Genomic DNA, 27,375 nt, shown 5'->3' on the forward strand with positions numbered 1-27,375 from the left:
GAATGTAAATGATGTAATTACCGGAGAACATTATTGTTAGGAGACGAATACAAATGAATGTTTGTCATTTTAATGCTACTTACAGAAACCCACTGTAGCCCTTCATAATTATAATATTAACTTTAAATACTTTTATTTTCACAATTCACAATTACTAGTACCAAAAGAAGTGGGTTCTTGTCAGTTTGGATAACATTTACGTACAGTACACACACAGACCAGATAACATTGAGGAACAAAGACATAATAATATGGAAAAATCACGACTGGTTAGCGCCTCCGGTGGGACACTTCCTTCGGGGGAGAGGAAGGGGGAGGTTAGGGGCTAGAAATTCTCCTTTACATGTGTCGTTAAGCGCACATAAAGGTGTCCGCCACAGGACACATATAAAAAACAGGTTAATGTATTACACGAAATGGTTTATTTTTTATTTACAAATTGTCATGCTTAATTGACATTTGACCCAGTTACTGCCTTTAAACAGCTTCCTCACACTCCACCTTATTTTGAGGCCAGTCCTAATGACTCAATATATCAAAAAGATAACAGCCCACGGATATAACATATATGTTCATCTATGATTCGTCCGTCATGTGCACTTAAAAGCCTGGTTAAAAGATCGGAAGATGCTCGAATATCGAGTGTTCTTTCTAGTGAAATGGGTGGTGTTGTGTAGTAGTCGCTTGTGATAGGCCTACGTCAATCACTAAACAGTACACGTGACCTGCGACGAGGAGGATGAATGAGAGTGGGAAATGCAAATGGTGTGTACCACACGCCATCTAGGCCTACATTGGTTTTACTTACCGTCAAGTTGTGATTGGAAGCGTAACGTACGTTGTGCATGTGTTTACCCATTTCTGTACGTCTATTTCTTCTTTCATAGCTGAGCTGTAATACAGACGTTATCGATACGCTGTGTAGTAATGACGCGTAAATATAAAGCAGGCAACTTGCTAATGAATACTAACAAGCAACTCATTAATTTACATGTTGAATAATAAATACTTCAGCTGCTTTGACTTGTTGTCAGCGTAAGCATAGACATTCTATATTAGACCATGAATCAAAGCTACACCAAAGTTGACATTCAAAAAATAATCAGACAGATATTGACAGGCTGCTCGAACACAATTTTAAGACTATCCCGAAATGTACATTTTCCTTTTGAGATCGAGGGTAATAATCAAATAGTATAATAGAAGACGTAATCAATACACATCGACATAATGCCAGAGAACAGGTGTTACGTGCTATTAAAACAAACGATTAAAGCGGAAACGCGAAAAACATAGACGGTGCGCCTTTCTTACAGTCGTTCAGCATAACATAGAGATCTCCTATGTAACTTCGTATAAGAAAGAGACTAGACTTGTATAGGCCTTCATGTTGTGACAATGCCATAAATTACTATTAGGCCTATGATTTAAATTAAAGGAACGTAAAAAAAGATCCTAATATAGGACTAATGAATTTGGTTGCAGAAAATATTTCTTTAAGAAGACGAATCTCACTACTGTACAGTATGATAGGCAAATTGAGTGTCACATTATCACAGGTGACGACTGTATCATAGAACATCAGCCTAACCTAAGCCTAACCTTAACATAATACAGGCGTCACATGTGATACATTGTGATACTGTATTAAAGATGATAATAATACATTGTGTATATGTTGATATACAAAGTATGGCAGTAAAACAAAACGTAAAATGTGTTCTGCTCAAAGTTCTTTGTAAAATTAAACGTACATACAGATGATAAAATTTCGCTTTAAATGTTGCTTGTGGAATTTTTATGTGTGCACAGCAAAATTAATCGTAAATTTAAAATAGATAAATTTTCATGTTAATTCGCCTCCGCAAGATCTATATACCCTTTTGAAATTCATCAATATTTTAAAGTGATCTGGATACAATTGCAAATTACTCATAGAATTTCATAGAATTTCGGAATGTTTGATTTCGAACTTTCTGTCACGTTTTACCTTAATTAAGCTGTTTTCCAACGTGCAATTCATTTATTTCCAGTAGAAATTAACGATAGATACGTGAGGTAATTTTTGAATAAATGTGTATACAATTTACTTTACCTCATGCAGTCGATTCTGGTATCATGTCTACCGACAATAAACATCCGTGCAGTATCGTATCTGCTGACTGAAACACCCACATCAATGTGGATTGTAACATTGTTCTACTTCTCAATAGTTTATATAACTCGGTTTTTTGTTAAAGATCATGATCTATCCAATCGAACAATACCATAAAAGCCCCAATAGTCTAATGCAGAAGATTCCGAGTTCAAATCTCACATTTTTCTCATCTTAGCTCTGCTAACTTTTCTGGCTGTTTTACTTTGTCATTTTTTCTGTATATATGTACATCCAAAGGGCAAATTACCGGAAAAATGACAATGCTGTTTGTATCAAATGTTGGTATTAGTTTTTATATACATTATCCTTTTTAGGAAAAAAATGAAATAATTGATGTATCCACGAGGGAAACGTAAAATTACACTCTTCCATGATGTACCGAACACTAAATATTGTGCAATAATTGTATATTTATTCATGAGCTATTTTGAAGAAATAGGGCCTAAAAGTGGGAAGAACCTATAAAAAACAAAAACAAAAGATCATGACCTTTTTATGTTTTTTTTTTTTAATTTTGTTTTGCCGGTTAAGACCCAAACTTTTTTTTAGTTTGTTTATTTGTTGTTCTTTCCTTCTGCATGAAGCAAACATCGAATGGACGTTTGAGTGAGATATTCATCTAACCTTAATACAGCAATCAATGATTTAACCCTGAAGGTAAATGCCTTGATTTTGTTTTCAAATTGAATGATGAATACACAACACAGTGGCTCTGCAGTTTAAACACATGTGGGATTGACATTTTCAAATGTACAAACCAAGAGAATTTCGTGGGCGTAGGGTAATATAGGTTGAGTTCATTAATACATTAATGTTGACCAACAATTAAGGTTTATTAGATATATGTAATTACAGAAAGACGATAGGCATTTTATTTACGAAGAGTATTCTACTGCACTCCGGAAAAAATCTTTTATTTTTAACTAACCTTTTTCTATGGAATAATCTAACTTTAAACATAATCATAACAAACCTTATTTTCTTTAAGAAAAAAATACTTTCTTTTTAAAATAGGCCTACAAGTAATATATTTATGCCATCAATATTCATTAGATAGTTATTAAGTTGCTCCTATGGAATGTATATCTTATTTTTTCTAGCTATGGACACATTTAGGTATTCTATTGATTACTAAATCTTTACAGAATTCCAGCTGCCTACAATGTATCGAATAATATGATCCAAAAACATAAAAAATAAAGATTAATAAAAAAAGTCTTCACTTATAAAATGACAATGGCTAAATTCAACCAAAAACCCTTTGTCTGGCAGCAAATTGACTATTTTTTGCTTTACATTACTGGTTTTTACGTAAATACATTTTTTAGTATTCAACAAACAGGTTTCTAAGAACTATTTTTTCAGGGGGACAATATATCTTTAACATTGTACGCTAAATTTTCTTTTTCAACCTCATTTTTTATTTCAGGGGTTTGGGACAATCTGTTTAAAAAAAGCGCTATAGCCCTATACATTCGACACTGCATTAATATTACCATTACTTATTGTCCACTTACGCTGGGTTTCTGTTAAAATAGTTTAATAGTCAAGAAGGTAACCGAAAATGATTTGCAAGGACTTTTTTCTTCCTAATATTTTAAAGAAAAGTATGCACACACATTTGCTCAGGATATTTCTAAAACTTGCCTATAAGCAAAATCATTGACTTATAACAAAGTTATTTTTTAGCTAAGCAACTTTAACACATTAAAATCGATGCTGATGTTTCGTTTGTAACTTTTCCATTTTTGCTGTTTTTCCATTTCTTTTTTAGAAACATGCAAAATGTTCCAGAAAGCATCAGTCAGTCACTGCACTGTTGTAAAAGTTACTCAAAGTCAGTAAGTTCATATCAGACAGATTGCATAATTATGATGAATGTGCTACTGAACAAACAGTACGGTAATATCAGTATTTACTACTTAGTCGTGGTTAAGTTCCACAACGCATCGTAATTAATCAAAGTACCCAATTGATTATTTAAGTGCAGTTTGCTTCTTTCCCACAAGTAAGTGTATCTTGCTTAGATAACACAGTCTACTTGTAGCCAAGTCTAATCTAACGACAGGATACTGCGCTTCAGAGATCAAATGTTTCATCTCTGACTGCGATACGACCATGCAGCGCCCCGCCAACCTCTCCCTCACCTCCCATACTCTACATGCGTGGCTGTTTCACATAAACTCCTTAAACATATTTAGGGTGCACATAAACCCATATTTCGAGGTAAATTGATGGTTGCAACACTCAGCCTATCTTCGGCAAGTCGAGTATAATATGCTTATATTTAATGCGTCACTTTCGAGCTCCTCAAAGTTCATCGAAGATTCAGAGGAGCGACAATCTCCTCCTCAAAACAAGTCGGATAAATCTTAATGTTCTGCTGTTATAAAGAGATAGTCTTGATATAAGGAAGGTAAAAACGAAGGTTGTACACATAGTATATCCCGTCATCCAGTTTTTATCAAATAAATTCATGTTTGTGTACGATATTCAAAATCAGAACGATTTTTAAAGTGATTGTAAAGGAATAGCACTATATTGTAAACTTTTCACCCGGATTGATAGTGCTATTAACTTTTTTATAGTTATAAAATAACATATAAATGTGACGTCATAGCCGCTTCATAGTAATTAAAAAAAACTTATGAAGGAACGTTTCGTAACACCCGATCATTGTCACGTTTCAGCGTATAAAGTCAGTGACTCGGAGTTTAATACATTTTCACATTTTATGGTCCGTTTTTAACGTTCTTTTAACATATAATTTATATTATATAATGTTGATGACGTCTTTAAAATATTAGCAATTCTGATCATGTATTAGATAAGAAGATTATAAAACGTGCTCGGTATAGATAAGTGTGGTGATTGGTTTTCAACAGAATATTTGACACTACAGTTGAATAATATTCTTAACGGAAAAAAAATATTGTTGATCGTTGAAGCTAAAATACCCGCCAGATAAATCGTAACAGGCAATTTTATTTATTTTTTATTCGATTTATAAACTTACATGGATGAACCTCCATCGGTACGTATAGTCTACCAATAACGATATTCGTATTCATTTCAATATTTGTTTAATTAGGCCTAAAGCTTAAAAATTCAGCGTGTCTTAATTAATCAATTTTCCACTAGGCGAATTTGTTCGCACGAATCGAAAGCGTCAGCTTATACGCATGCGTATTAATGTTTCCATCTTCCAAATCCCTCTACGCGAAATGTTACACCGAAATACAGTACGTACATTTTTGACAATTTAAAAATATTTGGGGAATAAAGTTTTTGGAACAGCGCGTTATAGTTATCAATAAAATGTGCAACATTTACAATGGGAGCACTGCCTGAACAAAACATGTTTTTACCCTTTAATTGTCCTGGTTTTGCTTAGCCATAAATCTGTCATTGATCGTAAAGATGATTTATTTTTAGAATAAAAAAAGTCAATGTTTTGTAGCGTGTGTTAAGTATTATTAAGTATTAGTATAGGTTGTTGTTTTGACGTGCTGAGAATAAAAAAAAAACAACTTAAAGATTAAGTAGGCCTATCGTTTGTATAGAAAATTTAAATGATTTATTACATAAATATTACAACGTTTTTCCTACAAAAGTACAGTACAGTTATTTCTCTAATGTTCAGCCATTTGTTTCATGAGATCATACTATTTGTTTTTCTTTTGACCAATCAACACTGAGCATGAATGGCGTACGTGACACCGGGTAACCGAATTCGTGCTAGGTGGGAAACCACGCTCAACGCTCGCAGCATTCTCAGAGCGCGATTTGAAAGCATAAATAATAGACGGTTGAGTTAGGCAGTGCTTGACTGGTGCATGTGTACGTTAAATACAGTTTCACTCAAGTGTGGTTCCCACTAGTATGCAACGCAGCGACGTATCGACGCAAAGTGTTGTATTGCGTAATCACAAGTGGGAAGAACCGACGACGCAAGTGCTGCAAACATCGCATGTTTGATTTCACGCAGGCGGAGGAAAATACAATTATTAGAAGGGCATTTGCTTACGTTGCGTAGAATGCGTTACGTTGCGTCGCTAGTGGGAACCAAACTTTAGAATCAAACTAAACAAACACGTCTATGTAATGCGTGGTTCCCACTAGAACGCAACGCAGCGACGTATCGACGCAAAGTGCTGTATTGCGTAATCACAAGTGAGAACCGACGACGCAACAGTACTGCAAACGTCGCAGGTTTGATTTCACGCAGGCGGGGGCAAACACAATTATTGGAAGGGCATTTTGTTACGTTGCGTCGGTTGCGTTACGTTGCGTCGCCAGTGGGAACCACGCTTTAATAAAAAATGTATAACATACATGATTACAGTACAATACAGAAACGTAATAAAATCACCAGACGGCGGCTAAAAAGATTTTCTTAATCTCACTGTTCAAAATCGAATAATCGTTCTTTGGTGAAATTACTGATGATAAAACATGAGTTCCATAAGTAAAGGTCTCACAATAGCTTCAATAAGCCAATTTACACTAGGACGATAACGATCGACGATAAATAGATAAACATACATTTTTCTTACATAAAAAAAAATAAATTGGAAAAGTTTTCGTTTTAGAACTATAAGAAAATCATTTATGCTGTCATTGTTAAAAATAATATTTTTAAGATCAAATGACGTCATGTTCAATAATAACAATAACATCGTTGTATTGCCACGATATCATTGCTCGTATTGATCATGACGTCATTTTTATTGTACATTTAATTTAATCAAAGGCAGCATAATGGTTCTTCTGTAGTTCTAGGATGAAAATTGTTTAGTTTTCCTTTGGTTTATGTATGAAAAATGCATTTTTATCTATTTATCGTCGATCATTATCGTCCTAGTGTATGAAAGCGACTGTTCGCATTTATACCTGAACCGACTACGATAAGAAAGTTTTGCACCAATAGGAATTTAAAAATATATATAAAAAGGTGGTATTAACTTAAGTAATATATTTAATACATTTCAAACATTTTCCAAGAAGAATTCGAAATTTTAAAATTAAGAATTAGACCTTAATCCTTCTACTACAAAAGATAAATTGTATTCCCTTCAGTATCAATTCGCAAATCTCTGCAAGATGAATGCTCACATCAAACACGTTATTGAACATACAATATTATACAAATATTGATACACAGTTTTCGGTTATATCTAGTTCTGAAAAGAACTATTGAGTTTCTCAATTGTTCTTTTCAGAACTATATTTATGAGCTTATTTGGTCTTTTCAAGGTTTTGCATCTTTTATATAATATTTTGAATTATTCTGTAACAACTTATCAAGTGGGATGCATTGTGTGAAAAACGTGGTGTACCGCAAACTTTATATCAACATTTTATTTCGCCAGGCAAATCTTCAAACAACATACAAATAATGAATGTTTATAAGTATGATGTACGTCTATAAACATGTTTTGTACGCGCATAAACATTTTGTACGCGCACCCACATTTTGTACGCCCATACACCTCATCCTGCGTTATCAACAATTTAATTTTCTACATTCTGGAAAAAATAAAACGGGTTGAAAAAATAACACGCGTGTCTTGTGTAGTAGGTCAACCACTTTCTTGGAATTTAAAGATGTATTGTCCACCAAAACATGAAAAAAAAATGCAGATTAATTAAAACAGACTTTGAATAGGTTATTTTGTAGTTTCTAATAAAGTTAATCACTTTCGTAGAAAAAAAACCCAATTTTTTTATTTTCACTTATAAAAAAAAAATAAACAGTTAAATTTAACTAAAAATCCATTGGCTGGCAGCCAATTTGACTAATTTTTGCTTTAAAATACAGTTGTTTCAGGTATCTAATGTTTTTTTCGATCCAATTTTTGGTCAACGTGAATAACTAGTATGTGACATTAAAATGGCATATTAAAAAAAAAATTCAAGAACTATTTTTTCATAGAAACAATATCTTTAACAAAATTAAAAGGAAATTAAAACACATGTGTATAAAATAGGAGTACTCCGCCGAATGGTGAATCATGTTTTTACATGATGATAGCATTGGTATTTAGAATTAAAGTATAAGATATGATACGTTCAGAATGTGTTTTACTATACAAATAAAATATAATGAATGATACAATTTAGACCTACTTAAATTACAATCACGTATGATTAATAATTACAAGTTGTGTATAAATATGAGAGGACATAGTAAAGCATGCATTAAATGCGCTTTAGAAAAGACTTAAGACGAAAAAAGGCAATTAAAAATAATAAAGCATGTGTGTGGGAAGAAAAACTGGACAACTTTAAGAATTATTTTCCATACACTGTTCAATTATTTAGTTTTGTTTTATTATGAGTCAAAATAACCTTCACGAGAGAAATCCTCGACTTATCATACATTATCTATACTTGTATTATACAATGAATGTTTATGAGTTCGATGGTGAGAATGTTTTATGAGTTGAACAATTGACTGTTCTATTTTTAACGAGGCGAAGCCGAGTTGACAAATAGAGCAGTCAATTATTCATTAAATGAAATATTCTCCCCATTGAAGGAATACAAAACATTTATTATTTGTTTTATAGCACCCTTACTTTCATTCAAGTTATCCATCGAGTTGCTAGGCCGGGAATCTAGCCCATTAAAAAAACAACTTTAGACGCGGCCCGGCGTAGAACAGTTCAACAAATTGAATACCGAACGCGATCTGTCAAAAAACGTCACGTGGCAAAAATGCTCAAAATTTTTACAGAAAGTTAAACGTGCATTATAGCGCGTTAATTATCCCCATTAGATATCACTTTTTCGTTAGATAGGGCTAATATCATATTACGTGATGCAATCAAAGTGCAATAATACAATCAGGTGTGTTATAAAACATTATATTATTATATTTTATGTTTAAAAGCTATTCTATTGATATTCATTAATATATCTTTATAAGTATATTGTTCTCAACACCAAAGTATTCACATATCTCGATCTTTTTTGTTGAGAACATTAGTTTGAAAATTATTGTTCATACCAACATGTGATATAAACTTTAATGCTATCTTATATCTTTGGTAATTTTCCATCCTATCTCCATTATCGATTACCAATTTCAATATAATCGATTTTTTTCGATGACGTGAATCGATTTTGTTGAAAACTAGTTACAATTTCGGTAAAGCTTTTGTTTTTAGTTTCGGGTACGATGAAGTAAACGAACACCACTGTCAAAAATAAAAACACAGTGAAGACTAGAAATGAGTATCCACCTAATCCCTCCTGCAAAATAAAAATATTATTCGAGGTAAGTCATCTAGTAACTTCTACCTGATAAAGTGCATCTCCACATGCAGTATTTTCCCAGTAGGAAAATGCTGTAATACAGTAACTCGTGGTGCCTGTATCATGTAAGGTTAGGTTAAAGGCCCATTTACACTATGACGATAACGATCGACGATAAATAGATGAACATTTTTCATACATAAAACAAAGGAAATCTAAACAATTTTCATCCTATAACTATATGAGAACCATATATTGCTTTGCTTCGCTTCCTTTGATGAAAATTACATTTTCACATGTCCAATAAAAATGACGTCATGATCAGTAAGAGCAATAATATCGTGGCAATACAACGATGTTTACGGTTTTTATTAATCATGACGTCATTTGATCGGATTTGAAAAAATATTATTTTTAATAATGACAGCATAAACGGTTTTCCTATAGTTCTCAAACGAAAACTTTTCCAATTTATTTTGTTGTTTATTATGTAAGAAAAATGTATGTTTATCTATTTATCGTCGATCGTTATCGTCCTAGTGTAAATGGGCCTTAACAGTAAAGTTATGGTCTTATTATCTAATGGTACTTTGAAACACATGTGAAACACATGTGATGATGTATTACGAAATTTACCTACGAAACTAGGAAATCGGGTGTAAATCTACAAGTGACGCATATTATCGGGAAGGACGAACGTTAATTCGACAAAAACACACAGCCCCGATTACGACATGCACACACGTAACTGACATGGCCGCATGCGTACACAATTACGATTTCTTTCCTATACTGTAATTTTGACGTAAATGTTCCTTCTTGTAATGATGTCACTGTCAACCGTTATAGGCACTAACATTACATAATGTACCGTTTATCACACTTGATTATTAAGGCCCATTTACACTAGGACGATAACGATCGACGATTAATATATAATCATGTAATTTTTTTACATAAAACAAAAGAAATTAGAAAGGTTTTCGTTCTAGAACTTTATGATAATCTTTATGCTGTCTTTGATAAAAAATATGTTTATAAAATGTCAATCAAATGACTTCATGGTAAAATCGTTGTATTGTCACAATATTATTGCTCTTACTAATCATGACGTCATTTGATTGGATGTGTGAAAATATCATATCATTAGGAAGCATAGATGGTTATTCTATAGTTCTAGAATGAAAGGTTTTTATACTTCTTTTGTTTTATGTATGGAAAATGCATATTTGTCTATTTATCGTCGATCGTTATCGTCCTAGTGTAAATGGGCCTTTATTGCCGCATTATTACAATGTGTTCAGTATCATCTCATGTGTATCATATGTCATAGGTTTGGGACAGGCGTCGCGTATGAAACACATGTGACTCTGTATCACGTAGTTTGCCTATGATACAGTATGAAAAATGTGGTATATGCGTGAATGGCGTCATTGGCGAATCTATCATGTTGGCTAGACTTATACGCTACATATAAATGTCATAAAAACATGTATTCATTTTGTTTGTTACCTTATTATACTATATTTTCAATGATGTATTATTTTGTCGACAAAGAAGAACATCGCAATTAAAATGTTATATAGCGTGTTAAGATATTGTTTACACTAATACGAAATAATATTTGTATATAGACTGGCATTGTTATTGATTACTATTAATTGAGTAAATTGTTTGTTCGGGGTAATTGTTGTTCCTGGTTCTGTGATTACGACTGACCATAACAAGGCAATCAACCATATTTATTGTTGGAAGATAATTAGATCTATTCGCATGCCTTTTAAGCGCATCAGTACTTTATTGGATATTATGATAAGTTGCTGAAGCAAATGAACAGCGTAATAAAACGGATGTGCGTGCGCTATTACAAATAATATAATTATCCGAAGAGATAACATCGACAGACCGAAAGATGTACATGTTAATGTTCTTGAATGATGATAGTGTTCAGAATTGGTTAAAAGCATAGGATAGTGACATTAGGCAATTGTTACGTAATTGAAGAAAGGAGGTTCATGTGCGTCTTAAGGTCTGTCTACACTATCAAACAAAAGATGTGATTTGTCTATATATGAACATGGTGATGTCACTACTATAATAATTTGGGTATATCACTACTATTTTTGGGTACATTACACTTTTTTGTCAAACTAGTTTGATAGTGTAGACAGAAATTTAGAAAAATTGTCAAGGATAACCATAAGTGAATTAAATCATTATCATTCTTAAACATCCTGACATCTGACGGGATTCGAATCCAGGAATCCGAACAGCTCTACTTTACAGTCATATTTGGTTATTTGGTGTAGACAGAACTTTACTTTTTTTCAGTTGTGTTCGGAGTTAAATTATCGGATTATGTATGAAAATAAGTTTTATACTGTTACAAGATCAGATATCTTACCAACATAAATGGAAATGCAAGTCCAACAGTAAAATTTGACCACCAGTTAAATTGTCCTGCAAACGCCATTGCAGCAGGTCTGGGGCCTTGAGTCCAAAGCTCTGGTATTACCACAAACGTCATCGCGCCTTAAAGATAAAAAGATAATCATAAATACTGTAGTTTTTACATTACGTCAGACGAACTTAGCCTACATCTGTAGGTTGAAAACCTACTAGGCGTAAGAGCAACGCAAGTAATCTGACCAATCACAACCGATGAATCGAAGTTTTGCTTGTGATTGGTAAACTCAATGCGGCGCGCTTACGTAATTACGTTTCGTCCAAGAAGTGTGAACCAAACGTTATTGAAATTAATTACAACACGCAAGATACTCGCATGTGAGTGAAATTCGAGACTGCGTCTAAATTTCTTTCTAACATCACTGCAGAAACTGGGACTATACAGGTACACTTAGACCTAGCCTGTTTTTAATTTTAGTTTGATATGTTATGAACATATACCTATGATGATATGCCGGTTGTATTTGTGTAGTTTTTTTTCAATTTCGAGAGGCTACTTAAAACCTGTTATTATTGTACATCTAAAAGCGATGAGCGCCTTGGGCTAGCGTTAGCTTCTTATTAGAAAGATCACTTGTATTAAATGCGAGTGTAATGTACTATCATTATTTGGGAATTTTACACCAAAAATACTGTATTATAGATTATTGATTGATACCTAGGCACCTAATGTTTGTTTAAAATAATGTGCGGCACGTTAGTAAAACACTTTAATAATGGTAATTTATAAATTTGAAAATGGGTTTTAATTATGATGAGACCGAGTTTACATGTTAGGGTAATATTTTTGAAATTCATTACAGAAATTCATAGCAACATAATTAAATTAAATTAAATAAAAAATGAAAATGTTTATTTTTCTTCATTTCTGACGCTAGAGTACTACTAAATTTAAATTATAAACTAAAGGTAAAATTACAGAAGTAAACATCAACGTATAATTGTTTTTAATAATCATACTATTATTGGAAAAGATAAATTAACAAATCTCTTAAACAAAAATGAATCTCAGACTAAATTTTACACAAAGATTTAAATGGTATCAAAATAAAGGTCAATCATTTTTTACAACAAACATAATTTGTTGTGGGTCGTAATACCAACGAGTTAGTTAGTTATGATCTTTTTGTTGCATAAATCGTATAACCAATTTAGTGCATGGAGGTAACAAATATATCTCCATACCCAGTCAGTGCTGTATCTCCACATATGACAATATGTGTGCAGTATTTAGGCAAATTCCGTAATATAGCATCTCATGTCTATCACAATGATGCCTGTATCATGGAAGGTTAGGCTAAAGGTTAGGTTAGGGTCTATGATTCAGGCATCACATGTGGACATATGTGATGGTGTATTTGCCTATGATACTGGTAAAAGTACCTATAATTGGCTGAAGTTAGAGACAAAAAAAAAAGACAAAATAATTACCTGGTCCAGGTGAAAATCCAAAGATGAAGAGATACACAAATAAGATGGACAAATATGACCAAGCAGCACCCTTAAATACGAAAAAAAAAGGAAAAATAAAAAATAATTGTTAATTGTTTTGGCTCTGTGTATCACATTACAGAATGCTTCCACTGGTCTTACTCTATATCTTCTGTAAACACGGACTAGTCTATAGAGATGATATAGACACATTTTAAAGGAAGATGTAATTGAAAGAAAAAAAACAAAGTGACAATTTTCTACGGAAGGTGATCAATATTGATTTTGTTTGCTAATTAAAAAACATTACTCTATGAATATAAATGCATTAAATTGACTTCGGAACATATCAATAACGGTAAGACATCCTAAAGCTCTATCTACACTATCAAACTTTATATATTCGCACAATCTGTAATAACGGCTTGTTCGGCATTTCAGTTTTAGTAGTTTTTGTACTTCGAATGTATCAAAATGTTGCTCTAAAACTCTGTCTACACTATCAACTTTATGTATACGCACAATCTGTAATAACGGCTTGTTCGGCATTTCTCTAAGTTTTAGTAGTTTTTTTACTTCGAATGTATCAAAATGTTGCTCTAAAGCTCTGTCTACACTATCAAATGTTATGCAACAACGAAATGTCATGTGTCCATATATGGACATGATGTCATATCACTACCATATTTGGGCATATCACTACCATATTTTGGCACATCACTCTTTTTTTGTCAATTTGTACTTCGAATGTATCAAAATGTTGCTCTAAATCTCTGTCTACACTATCAAACGCTATGCCACAACGAAATGTCATGTGTCCACATATGGACATGATGTCATATCACTACCATATTTGGGCATATCACTACCATATTTGGGCACATCACACTTTTGTTGTAAACCTAGTTTGATACATAAACATACAAACCATATGTTATAGCATATTAAAATATCTTGCAGAAATAATGACGCACGTGCACTATTTACAATATTCATATCTAGAGCGTCCCGTGTTGATCATAAATTATCATTTGACCAACATGGTCAAGTGTAAGGTGAAGTAATTAAACTTTTAATTTCAGAATGATTAAGATTAATTATTGTAACAAATTCGTGTTACGGACCGGTGCTTTTCTTTTTCTAAACAGGTGTGTCATAAATGAGGACTGTGTAAAAAACTTAAATCTATGCCTAGGCTATCAACTTAGCTTGACAAAAAAAGTACCTAAATATGGTAGCGATTGTCAAAATATGGTAGTGATATGACATCATCATGGTCATATATGGGCACATCACATTTTGCTTACACAAAGTTTGATAGTGTAGACAAAGCTTAATGATTCCTTGCCATTTAATTGGTAATTTCGTATCACGTGCAATTCAGTATCAAATCAAATAATAAAGTATAAACATTTATTTCTTTCGTTTCAAATTAAATTTATCATTCATGCTTATTGCTTCTAAAAATAAGAACGGCCTACTTAACAATAAGTTTTTGATACACATTTTTAGAATATTCTGCAACGAGATTGTTCGTAATTCGTGATCAACCTGCTCTACTGCGCGTCCAAAATTGGGTCATTGCCTCTGTGATTGACCTGCTTCGCGGCCTAGATTTCGATGATGATTTAAGATCGAAACAGCGGAATAACTGAATACATTATTAATCTCCACGTTCAAATCATTGTAATTTGGCTTTAAAAGTTTAATTTTTGTCTTTTTGCTTTTAAACTTTTTCACTGTTTCATTTTAATTGTGGCACACTCAAGTGAAATCTGACATAATGTTGGAATTTTCAAAATTGATAAAAAAAAGTCTAAGTTTAGGTTGTTACAATAAGTGTTTTGAGAAAAATGCTTTTAAAGTAAAATAACAGGAAATGACAAGCACAAATATAAAAAGTTTACGCCTTAGAAAAGGGTATTCCTAATTGTTTTATTTCAATGAAACTTCGCACCTTCGTTCATAACTATTGTTCTATTATTATGCACACATTTTATTAAAAACAACCCGTTGGAACACTTTAAATTTAAACATAAAACTTGAGTTTTATGAAAATCATACATGACTTTACACCATTTTTAACCAACAGACGACACAAAATGTTAAAATTCGTGCATTTATTTGTCTCAAACTAGAAAAATACCAAGGTAATGTAAATAAAAAATGTTTCAACTATCGCTTTCTGTAAAAAAAAATTAAAAATTGTAATTTGTCAGCCTTTTATTGTTTTTGGATATTTATACAAATCTACTAATTTGTATGTATAATATAACCTAGCTTTTAATGTATTTTTGTGTATTTTGTTGTAATCTTCTGAATTTGTATAGTATATCTTTTTTTATCTTTATCTTTTTTTTATATTTCATGCCAGTTTCAAATGTATTTCCATTTTATTTCTAACAACATATTCATACAGGATTATACACAATCAAGTAGAAATAAACTTGTTTTTCATTGTGGTCCTGTCGACAAAAACGGATACAAATTTAAATCTTATACAATTACAATTAATAATAATGGCAACAAAAAATATAAACTGGAAGTCAAATGTTATGAAAAGAAATGATATATGGTATGATGATATATTATATTACTATGGACAATAAAAATAATATCAGTTTCAGTACTAATGCGACTTATATTTCGCTTGAGTGTGCCTATTTTTTTTTTTTTAATTTTTATTTTAAATCAACTGACAGAGATAAAAACATCAACTAAAATGTTGATCAACATGAAACAGTAACAATATACAAACAAATTCAAAATCTTCAAAACGTTTTCACAATTTCAGACTTAAAAAATATTAGAATCACAAAAAAATCAACAACACAGAACGTATTATTGGAATCGAACAATAAACCTGTGTTTGTTGCATTCATTGTTTTAAATATTTATCTTACTTAAAAACAACATGTTTGTATATGTAAACACATTTATCACAAGTCAGCATTACTAATGATTCTAGTATTAGCTTAAAGATTTCCGCCCTAACAAAAATATTTTTTTGTTGTAAAATATGCCATTTTAATGTCACATAATAGTTATTCACTTTGACCAAAAATCCAATCGAAAAAAAATGTATTTACCATAACAAACTTAATTAAAAGCAAAAAATTGTTTTTTTGTTGAAATTAACTCATGTTTATTTTGTCATTTTATAAGTAAAATTATTATTATTAAATAATTATATTTTTTTTCAGATTTTTTTTCATATTGAAGTAGTTAATTTTGTTAAAACTACAACATATTTTTACAGTCTGATTTTATTAATCTTAATTTTTCATGTTTTTGGGGGACAATACATTTTTAAATACAATTGAAAGACAAACGTACGCTATTCATCAAAACTATTTTTAAAAACATTAGTTTCACAGAATCAATATTATTCCTTAAATTAATCGACAGGAATCTTCCACGTAATTGACTTCTGAAGAAATCCAAAACTAATTTATTTAAAATAATCTGTTAACAAAAGTTAATGATCACAATTATCAGAAAACAGCTGAATGGAAATTGAACCGTCTTATATAAAAACAATGAAATATGAGAAATGTATAAGTCTATTTCTAAAATTATGTGATATTTACTAAATTTAAGTGTATCATAATAAGATTGTTATTGTAATCTAACAGTGATAATATACCTATTCCAACGAGAAAATCAGTGTAATATATTTGTGTTCAGTTCAGTACGGTCCTAACAACAACATGGAACGCTATTATACAGAGTTGTTTTTCTTTTTCGTTTAGCATGAGACATGGGAAAATATGCACCTATACATATACACCTGTTTCGTATCTAGACAGTGAGTAATTTCTCCAATTAATCTAGGATAAGAAATAAAAGCGACGCTACGTATTTGTTTAGTCAAAATCCATCGTACAGCTGAACTATTTCTTTGCAGAAAACAAATAAATTAATGTTTATTAGCAATGTTCAACTGGCACCCTGGACTGAGCGGCAAAACGTCGCAGCGCGACTAGACAAGAGTTGAAGCATTTTCAATATTGAACAAGTCGCGTCGCTTGTTGTTGTATCGCGCGACGATATATCGCTTCCATGCGAGCACCTCTATGTTATTTTTCGCATTAAATTTAGTCGCGTCGTCTATCGCATGTCGCGTCGCTTTGTCGCGTTGATGTGGGTGGGCCTTTATGCGTAATAGGAATTGCAACGCGCAAAATAAATGACATATTTAAAAAACAGGTTAGGTAAGGACCCTATTTTGGTCAAGAGTTCGCACAATAGTATGGTATAATTAAACTCAATACTCTAAAATGTAGGCCTACTTAACAGCAGTATCACTGGCGTCGATGAAACTGTAGCGCCTGAAATCGATATAATTCCATGCGCCATCGTAAGTGTTGCCGTATACTTAAATGCACTCAAGTCAAAAGTTAGGTTCAATATAATTTGACACATATATCGAACTATTTACAGGCAGCGTATACACTTATTTTTGCGAAAATACGAACACATACGCATACGTTGGGAACCATTTTTTATGTGAATTTGTAAGCGCAGCATTAAAGACCTATGAAAAAAAAAAACATGAAAAATGAAGAATAATAAAATCAGTATTTGAAAGGCCATTTTGTAGTTTTACTAAGCTAATCACTTCTGTAGTGCCATATTCAACAACAAAACACTTTCAGGGGGACAATACATCTTTAACCATTGTTAACAGAATGTTGAGCTACAATTTGTTTTATTTGAAATAGTTGATATGTTCTGTGGATAAAATAAATTGAATTAAACACAAATTTCAAATTAAACTTACCGATAAGGTAAGTGATATCGTTAGTAATATTGTGGCACAAGTCATTAGGGAATAGGAAGCAAGCAGAAAGAATCTTCGGCCAAGACGGTCAACATTCAATATCTAAAAACAAACAAAATACGCAGTATTTTAGATACTTTTTACTACAATAAAACTTGGTTCCTACTAGCGACGCAACGTAACCTACGCAACGTAATTATTAAGCGTGGTTCCCACTAGTACGCAACGCAGCGACGTATTAAAGTGATGTATTGCGTAATCACAAGTGGGAACCGACGACGCAACAGTGCTGCAAAAATGACAGGTTTGATTTCACGCAGGCGGGGGTAAACATAATTATTGGAAGGCATTTGCTTACGTTGCGTGGATTGCGTTACGTTGCGTCGCTAGTGGGAATCAAGCTTAATGATGTGAGCATCTGACTATTAACAAAATATACATTTTACAGTTGATTACAGTAATAATTACAATAATTATAATATGATAGTGTTTATCTATACTATACCCTTTGAAACTTTATTCATTCATGAAACCACCATTACACAAAGGCTATACAAGTCTTATCGTTTTACAAACGCAAATGGACTAAATGTTGACGCGTTCGTACAAAGTAAACTTTTTATCGTGGGAACGCTGTATCATTTCAATCGATTTTGAACGCGTGTGTCACCTGCGTGATGTCACGGACGACGAAACGGTAGCAATTATTTATATATTACAACGTACTCTACTTTAGTTGTTGTAATCACACCTTGATGATTTCAACATAAATGGTAATAAAACTTGCTCGATATAATCAAAATAAATGAACCTAAACTGTGATATAACGATATTACGATACAATTCTTGAGCCAAAGTGCATCTGACCTTATATAAATAATAAATGCAGTGTTGGTGAACATTGGAAATAGGCCTTTAAATTGTAAGTATTTTGACAACCAATATGATGTCAATAATGCTAGTGATTGGAATCGACGCGAAATGTAGTAAGTTTATTCTTAAGATTTTGTATACCTTAAACGCGGTATAATATTTAAAAAGTAACTCAATATATTATTAGTTCTATTTCGATACCGGTACTGTAATAAATGGCTTAAGCGTGGTGGTTCCCACAACAACGCAACGCAGCGACGTATCGACGTAAAGTGTTGTATTGCGTAATCACAAGTGGGAACCGACGACGCAATGGTGCTGCAAACATCGCAGGTTTGATTTCACGTGGACGGGGGAAAACACAATTATCGAAAGTGCATTTTCTTACGTTGCGTAGGTTGCGTTACGTTTAGTCGCTAGTGGGAACTAAGCTTAAGGGTTTATAGATGGCGCTATTGTATTGAAATTTCTTCCCTACCAACAACACATTAACACAACACATTAACACAAGTCAATATAGGCCTAGGGTTTGTAGAAAGTAGTTCGTTGTCCAGACACTAAGGTAAAAGTTGAAAAAAGGGCACAAACGGTGACTACCACGACATGTTTGTAAGTAAACTTATGTAATGTGATGTCACTCAGTGACGTCTACCACTGAATATATTAGGTATAATGAATTGAAAGGATTAGGAATAATGTAAAAAAATGCACTTAAAATTGACGTCTAGTCTCTTTATAAAACAATTGTATTTCAGTTGTTAACAATGCCCATTATTAAATGTTATTATTATTACGTCATATTAATAATTAAAATAGGCCATACAATGTTTGTCTCTGATTCTGACAATATTTTCGGTTGTTACATTTCGTTAACACATGGAGAAATAAGTTAGGATTTCTACATGGTTAACATAATAATGTAACCACGATGTCTCTCTTAATGTTATAATGATAATGTACGGTATTCATCTTCATTAAGATAATGCGAATTGCATTAATGTCTTTATGCTCTAATTATAACAATAATGACAGTAAGTTCACAAGGCTTGTGACTTAGACACAATGCAATGGAGTTGACCAATGACAAGCGGCAGTTTGAATATGCATCATTTGTGATTGGTCAAATCTCTAAAGCTTGGTTCCCACTAGCGACGCAACGTAACGCAACCTACGCAACGTAAGAAAATGCCCTTCCAATAATTGTGTTTGCCCCGCCTGCGTGAAATCAAAAACGATTTTTACAGCACTGTTGCGTCGTCGGTTCCCACTTGTGATTACGCAATACGTCACTCATTGCGTCAATACGTCGCTGCATTGCGCTCTAGTGGAAACCACGCTTAAAGCCTGTTTTCCTGTGGACGTTATTCGACGCTATCGTCGTTGATCGTAACAGTTCAACGATGCTCGTTTGAAAACGATCAAGTTGAAATGATAACGATAGCGAGTACCTTTTCCTGTAAATCGTTAATATTTCAATGTTTACGTAGAAGATCGCCGATTATTGTTAACGATAGCGTCGAATAACGTCGACAGGAAAACAGGCTTAAAGCGTGGTTCCCACTAGCGACGTAACGTAACGCAACCTACGCAACGTAAGAAAATGCCCTTCCAATAATTGTGTTTGCCCACGCCTGCGTGAAATCAAAAACGATTTTTACAGCACTGTTGCGTCGTCGGTTCCCACTTGTGATTACGCAATACATCACTCATTGCGTCAATACGTCGCTGCATTGCGCTCTAGTGGAAACCACGCTTAAATCGTGGTTCCCACTAGCGACGTAACGTAACGCAATCGACGCAACGTAGGGAATGCCCTTCCAATAATTGTGTTTCCCCCGCCTGCGTGAAATCAAACATGCGATGTTTGCAGCACTGTTGCGTCGTGGGTTTCCACTTGCATTGCATTGCACACTAGTGGAAACCACGCTTTACGCTGTACGTCGTTGTGTTGCGTCTCTAGCATTACGATCAGCGTGATTAACGAAAGCTCTCGGGGGAATACAACAAACAATACTGTATGACACTAGTATGATTGAATATAAATCTATGAGATCAAACAATAATTGGATACAATTTCTAAAGCAAGAAAAATAGAAATCTTACTGTTACAATTGACGTCATAATAGTGATAATGCCGATTCCCACAGTGGCTAAGCTAACGGTATTGTCATCTAAGCCGGCTTGTACAAACAGTTCAGTCGTGTAGTACATGATCTAAGAACGTATAATGTAAGAATGGTTGATCAGGATTAAAACAAAAAATAATACTTTGAAAACCCAATCAAATGACGTCACGTTATTAATAGGCCTATTGCTCTTATTAAAATATTGTTTTAATCAAAGGCATTATAAATGGTTATCCCATAGTTCTATTACGAAAACTTTTCTAATTTCTATTATTTTTATGTAAGACAAATTCATATTTATCTAGTTATCGTCGATCGTTATCGTCGATCGTTATCGTCGATCGTTATCGTCTTAGTATAAACGGACTTTAATAAGAAGCTGCGTGGCCGGCTTGTTTACAATCATCACGTTAGTACGTGCTGATGATGTTAGGCTATACCATGGAGAAATAAGTTACTGTTTCTTCATGGTTATATTAGTAAATGTAGGTTATATCTTGAAATATATGAAATATCCATCTTTCAATATAACATCATTATAACATTTATTCAATAATGGTAAGACAAATAATACAAGAATAATAAACAATAAGAAAACAGTAATACAATACAAAAACAAGAAGAGGTAAATAAGAGAAAGGAATGCCATCATTGGGGTCATGATTAGAAGTAAAAAACTTGTCTCACCATGACCCCGAGAGAAAAACAAGATGTAAAAGGCTACCTTAATTAATGCTATATAAAATTATTGTTGGTACAGTGATAAATATTTATTTTTAATTTACTTTTAAAAGCTGGTAAAGAAACAGAATTTTAATTGAAACATCCTGTAAAATTTTTCACACCAAAGGCGTGTCACACCAAACTGGTCATCGTGTCGCAGCCACGGATAAACCCTTTGATCCTCGGAGCTCAGTATCCAGTTGTTGGATTACCATAATATAAGCAATTACTTACAGCATTTATTCCACACAATTGTTGGTTCGATATCAATACGATAGATATGATAAGTGGCCATTTCCAGACTGGATTCTTTAACTTTATAACGTCTAATATGCTGACATCGCCACCGTCACTGCTTTCCTCCAATTTAGCACGTTCTCCCAACATTTCATTGATCTCGACGTCGACGTCGACTGTGCCTCGAAGTTTAGACAGAGCTAGAAGAATCAATTTTTTAGATTATTTATTTATCCATATTATTACCCCGGTCTTTTTTGTTGGGATCAGACACGTATGGAAACATTCTCCCATAAACACAGCTAGTAACCCATTATACACCAGGGTGGAGAGAGGCAAACGTAAGTAAAGCATCTAAGGATATAATCAATGCGGCGAGAGTTGGACTCAAACCAGGATGTCACGATCAGTAATCAAATGTCCAACACACTGCGCCACACACCCTTAAGCGTGGTTCCCACAAGAACGCAGAGCAGCGACGTATTGACGCAAAGTGATGCATTTAGTAATCACAAGTGGGAACCGACGACGCAACAGGGCTGCAACAATCCCTGGTTTGATTTCACGCAGGCGGGGGAAAACGTAATTATTGGAAGGGCATTTTCTTACGTTGCTTAGGTTGCGTTACGTTGCGTCGCAAGTGGGAACCAAGATTAAAGCTTGGTTCCCACTAGAACGTAACGCAAGGACGTAAACGCAACGCAAGCGCTTTAACCAATGACAAGCGAAGTTATAGACAGTTAGCAATCACAAGCGAATAAGCGATCGCTTGTGATTGGTCAATTCACTTGCGTTGCGTTTACGTCCTTGCGTTACGTTCTAGTGGGAACCAAGCTTTAGTGATTATCACTGAAGTACGTACAAGAAATTGACTTGCTAAACATTGTTCAATTTTCTTAAAAATGTTTAGTAACAATATTTGTTGTTGGTGACGTAAAGCACTTTTAGGTTCCTATGGGTCTACAGTCTCTTTTGTTTTCTTTATAGGCCTATATACTTACAAATTGAATAAAATAATATTATACCAGAGAAGATTAATTTCACACTTCTCTGATTATACCTTATATCAGTTTGAAAAAAAACCCCCATTTTCAATGTATTTATTTATTCCTCTCACGTGCCAAGATTATATTTATAGCTCACGAAGTGAAACTCAATTGGAATGCAGTTATCAGTATAAATCGCATATAATCCAATAATTATTGATGAAAAATATTGATGAAATATTTTCATAAAAACAACAAACCTTTTCTAGATAGTTCTTTCATAATGGCGTCATCTATAATAAGTGGCTGTAATTCATCTATGAAAAATCAGAAGCAATTAACCTTAATATTCCACAGTGGTTTAATAAATGAGTTGCTGTACAATAAACTCGATGTCATAAATTTTTATTTATTTTCACTGTCATAAAGTCTACGTCGTATCGGACAAATAGACAACGTAATAAAAGACGACGATTCCCACTCGCTGTCTAAAGTAGTCCATACTTCGTCTCGGGCAAATAGACAACATAATAAAAGTAAGATTATCGCTGCCATAAAGTCTACAGCTCTGGCTACACTATTAAACTAGTTTGACAAAAAAAGTGTGATGTGCCCAAATGTGGTATAGATATATACCCAAATATGGTATTGATCATCATGTCTATATTACATTTTTTTGTCACATAAAGTTTGGGTAGACAGAGCTTGGTACAGTTTACATCTTCTCGGACAAATAGACAACGACAACGATTCTATTATCATTAATTATACATTTTCTTTGTGATGTTAATATAAATATGTATATGTATGACCTTGATATAATACGTTACCAGATTGTCTGCTTGATTTAAATTGTTTTAGTAATAACCATCTTGGACTCTCAGGGCAAAAATATAATGCAACAGCTCCAATCCAGCTGATGAACAAATTCAAAAGTAGAGCGAACGGCCATGCTTCTTCAGAACGAAATAGATATAACCCAGAAACCTTAAAATATAATATTACGTAACTTTTACAATCATGCATAATAATAATGCATGTATAATACTTGCCGTGTAGACCTACATAAAGCATATTTATTTATCTAACATACTTCTTTACACGACCAATACTATATCTGCTTATTTATTTTTATTTACTGTGTAGACTCTACCACAGGATTTTGTTGGGATTAATCCAGTCGTCAAAATATTTCCATACAGGTGTTATCTGAAAAAAATGACATACCGCTCCAAGTAAAATGCCAGTGGCGACACCAAGCTGATGGAATGACGAAATACCACCTCGATATCTAACAGGTGATATTTCAGACAGGTATAGCGGAACAGCTACAGTAACACTACCTATAGAATAAAGAATGATATGTATTATCACATGTATTGCGATATCATCAAACACCATATTACACTATATATATATATATACGTATCATATGTCCACAATTACACGCTACGTATCAATGAGTTGCAATTACGATGGTGATTAAGCTTTTTGAGATGTTTCGTAGATACAATTTCATGGCTTGAAATTAGGTAAGGTAGCTCACACGAGAATTTGAGAATGCCCTGTTTTCGAAACCCATAGACATATTATTTTTTGTGTGTGTTTAGGTTCAGTTAGGAAATAGGTTTCTTTAACATAGGAATAAATAATCTCATGTTTCCAGCTCAGGCGACCAGAAAAAAAATTGCGTCAGGGAATGGAACCACAACAAATACGGTGCTGGGTTGACTCTCCTTCTCGACTAGCAAATCCGAAAACGGGGCGCTTTCACAAAATTCACTGCCTATTCTAGCCTAATTGTTTGTTAAAACATTCAGTGGGCCTATTCAGCTACCTTGATTTGCATTTTACAGTCAGTAACGGATACATTATCATCATATGCCAGTTTTTTCAATATAGTTGCTGAGAAGAGAAGACCTAGACGAAATTGGTGCTAACTACAGCTCATTACTTCGAACCCTGATTAGCGATTTTTGTTGTTTACATCGGTTCGAAACTTTTGTTTTTCGCGCTTTAAAAATTCATAACCATTATTATATGAGAACGTACTAACCTACTGTGATTCCTATAAGAAACCGTCCAACAATTAGAATCTCATAAATATTTACATACAAGCTTAGAAACATCAACAGCGCACCCACCGACGTAAAAGCAGTGTTGAGGAGTAGTGTTCCTCTTCTGCAAACAAACAAATTAATGTGATCTCCTAAAATTGTATTATAACGTAAAAGTATGTTTTTATACGCCTACATAAATCAGTTTCATAATTTAGAAAAAATATACCTTCCAGCTATATTGGTCAAATATGTCGCTATTAGCGCACCAACCGAGCCTCCTATACAATACACAGCTATAGTTATTGCCCACAGCCAGCGTAGGTGATTGTCAGAGAGGTATTCATTGGTTGTTGAATGGTAGGATGTGTTGTAGAAATCTTGAACAAACTAATTATGAATAAGAATTGATAGTTCACTAACATTTTCTAAACTCTGTGTCCAGCAATATTTTCTTATTTAAAAACACTCCTTTTTAAGACAAAGAAATACATTTATTCTTATTATACACTGCACTGGATAACTTCTTTTCCGTACTTATACGAGACTGTTCTGTTCAGAGAGTCAATGTACAGGACTATAATGTAGTCTGGGTTCCAGACGGAGTTTTGACTTTGAATATTAGTAAAAAGATAACATATTTTGGCACATATGGCGTTTCAAACGTATACTACTTGAGCTTGTAAACTCATGTATTTTCAGACAAAAACCAAAACGTCGACTGGTGGACTAACATAAACATATAATACAGACTTGGAGCAAGTCTAACTATATGATCATACCCAATGCATATATACATGGAACCAACGGCTTTACGTCCCATCCTAAGGACGAGGCAAATCATAATAAGTGTCTAACCCATGCCTATCACGTGCTAGTCAAATGCTCCGTATCATCACGCTATATCACTCTATCTATCACCAGATATTCCCAGCCCAACGTTGCAAACGATTGGTTCCCCCACTAGCACTCATTGAAGGGCGTGGATTCAAACACATTATTAGGCCTACAAACGACCAAGTACCAAGTAAGTATTACTTACAATAGATATTCCGGTCATGACACTAATATTATAACCATACTGTAGGGATGAACCATATGCGGCCGTAAGCGCTGATGTAAGGAGGCATAATGTTATTTTATCACCCTGTAAGTAAATGTTAAAGCAGATATTAAATATTCTTAACATTAATAACATGAATACAATAAAACTTAATGAGCTAGTTGCGAACTGACAACTGTAGATCGTACTTAGAGTTTTAAAAAGTGAAATAGAGATTAGTGGTTAAATTACGTATCAAATGTATGTTTATAGGCTTAAATAATAAATTAGATAATTATACTGCTGCTATTTAGTAGTGTTATTTTTATTTAGGCCCGTGCCCGTTTTAAATGACATAGAGTAACCTTAGCACTAATCAAGGTGGTTTTATCCGCTATCATCTGGATACGATAGGCAGTAAGACAAGACAATTAGGCCTAGAGACGTTTAGCAGTGTTAAAAACATAGATAACAAAATAATAATTATTATTTTTAATATTATCATTGAATTATTTATTATTAAATTACTTATTAAAGTACTTAAAGGTAATCATTATGAAAACTATTATAGCATCATAGTTATTTTCATTTTTATTATTCCACATAAAGTTAGAAAAAAAAAGATCAAGACAACAAGTCCTGGTTAAGTCTTTGTTTATGTGTGGAATCTCAAATAAGCCAAAAAGGGCTTTAAGGCTGAGATTCCAAAAGACATTACATTGTACATGGTAACGTAAATTGCTTTCTACAAAAAAAACCCACAAAAACACAAAAAAGCAGATTTTAGTTGAATATCAATTTCTACAATTATCAATCGAAATATTGATAGAAGGCTGCCTCTAAAGAAGAAACAAAAATAGAAATGATTATATGTAGTACAATACCTTTTTGTTTTCACCCAAAGAGTGATTTGTTGGTTCAACACTCTCCTGCATTCTTAAAGCGTTTAATTTTGAAATGGAATTATGACATATAATTATGAGGCTTAAGTATAGAAAAGATTTACATAAGAGTTAGCCAAGATTTTGTTCATTTTTACTGACGTCACTAATTGTACAATAACGCTGGTAGCTAGTAGGACTATTTATTAATCCATAGTAGGACGCGTAAAGTTTAATGTTACGATAATAGGCTAAGATACAGGAACCATATGTGATACATATGTGACACTGTATTTAAGAATTTGCCTGTGATATTTGATAGATAATGACATAATCAGAGAATAGGGTGAAA

The 27,375-nt window shown here is 33.2% G+C and overlaps 2 protein-coding genes across 2 annotated transcripts in view; both read right to left on the bottom strand.

Moving 5' to 3' along the window:
- LOC144835900 (growth hormone secretagogue receptor type 1-like) overlaps window positions 1–922 on the bottom strand; it is a 32,686-nt gene extending 31,764 nt beyond the window's left edge. Inside the window, exon 1 of the mRNA XM_078691021.1 lies at window positions 809–922. Coding sequence (XP_078547147.1) covers window positions 809–859 — 51 coding nt within the window. The 5' untranslated portion in view covers window positions 860–922. The remainder of the gene's footprint in view (window positions 1–808) is intronic.
- A 7,566-nt stretch (window positions 923–8,488) lies between these two features.
- Window positions 8,489–27,119, bottom strand: LOC144835899 (solute carrier family 2, facilitated glucose transporter member 5-like). Its single transcript, XM_078691020.1, has 13 exons — window positions 27,027–27,119; window positions 26,143–26,247; window positions 25,330–25,490; window positions 25,100–25,224; window positions 24,271–24,386; window positions 23,874–24,030; window positions 23,304–23,360; window positions 22,055–22,257; window positions 21,075–21,185; window positions 18,099–18,200; window positions 13,316–13,385; window positions 11,823–11,950; window positions 8,489–9,415 (listed from the first exon to the last, which is right to left on the bottom strand). The coding sequence occupies exons 1-13, from the start codon at window positions 27,075–27,077 to the stop codon at window positions 9,233–9,235; spliced, it is 1,569 nt and encodes a 522-aa protein (XP_078547146.1). The 5' UTR covers window positions 27,078–27,119; the 3' UTR covers window positions 8,489–9,232.
- Between the last annotated feature and the right edge of the window lie 256 nt (window positions 27,120–27,375).

Source organism: Antedon bifida, chromosome 2 (genome assembly GCF_963402885.1).
Source record: "Antedon bifida chromosome 2, ecAntBifi1.1, whole genome shotgun sequence".
Lineage (NCBI taxonomy): Eukaryota > Metazoa > Echinodermata > Crinoidea > Comatulida > Antedonidae > Antedon > Antedon bifida.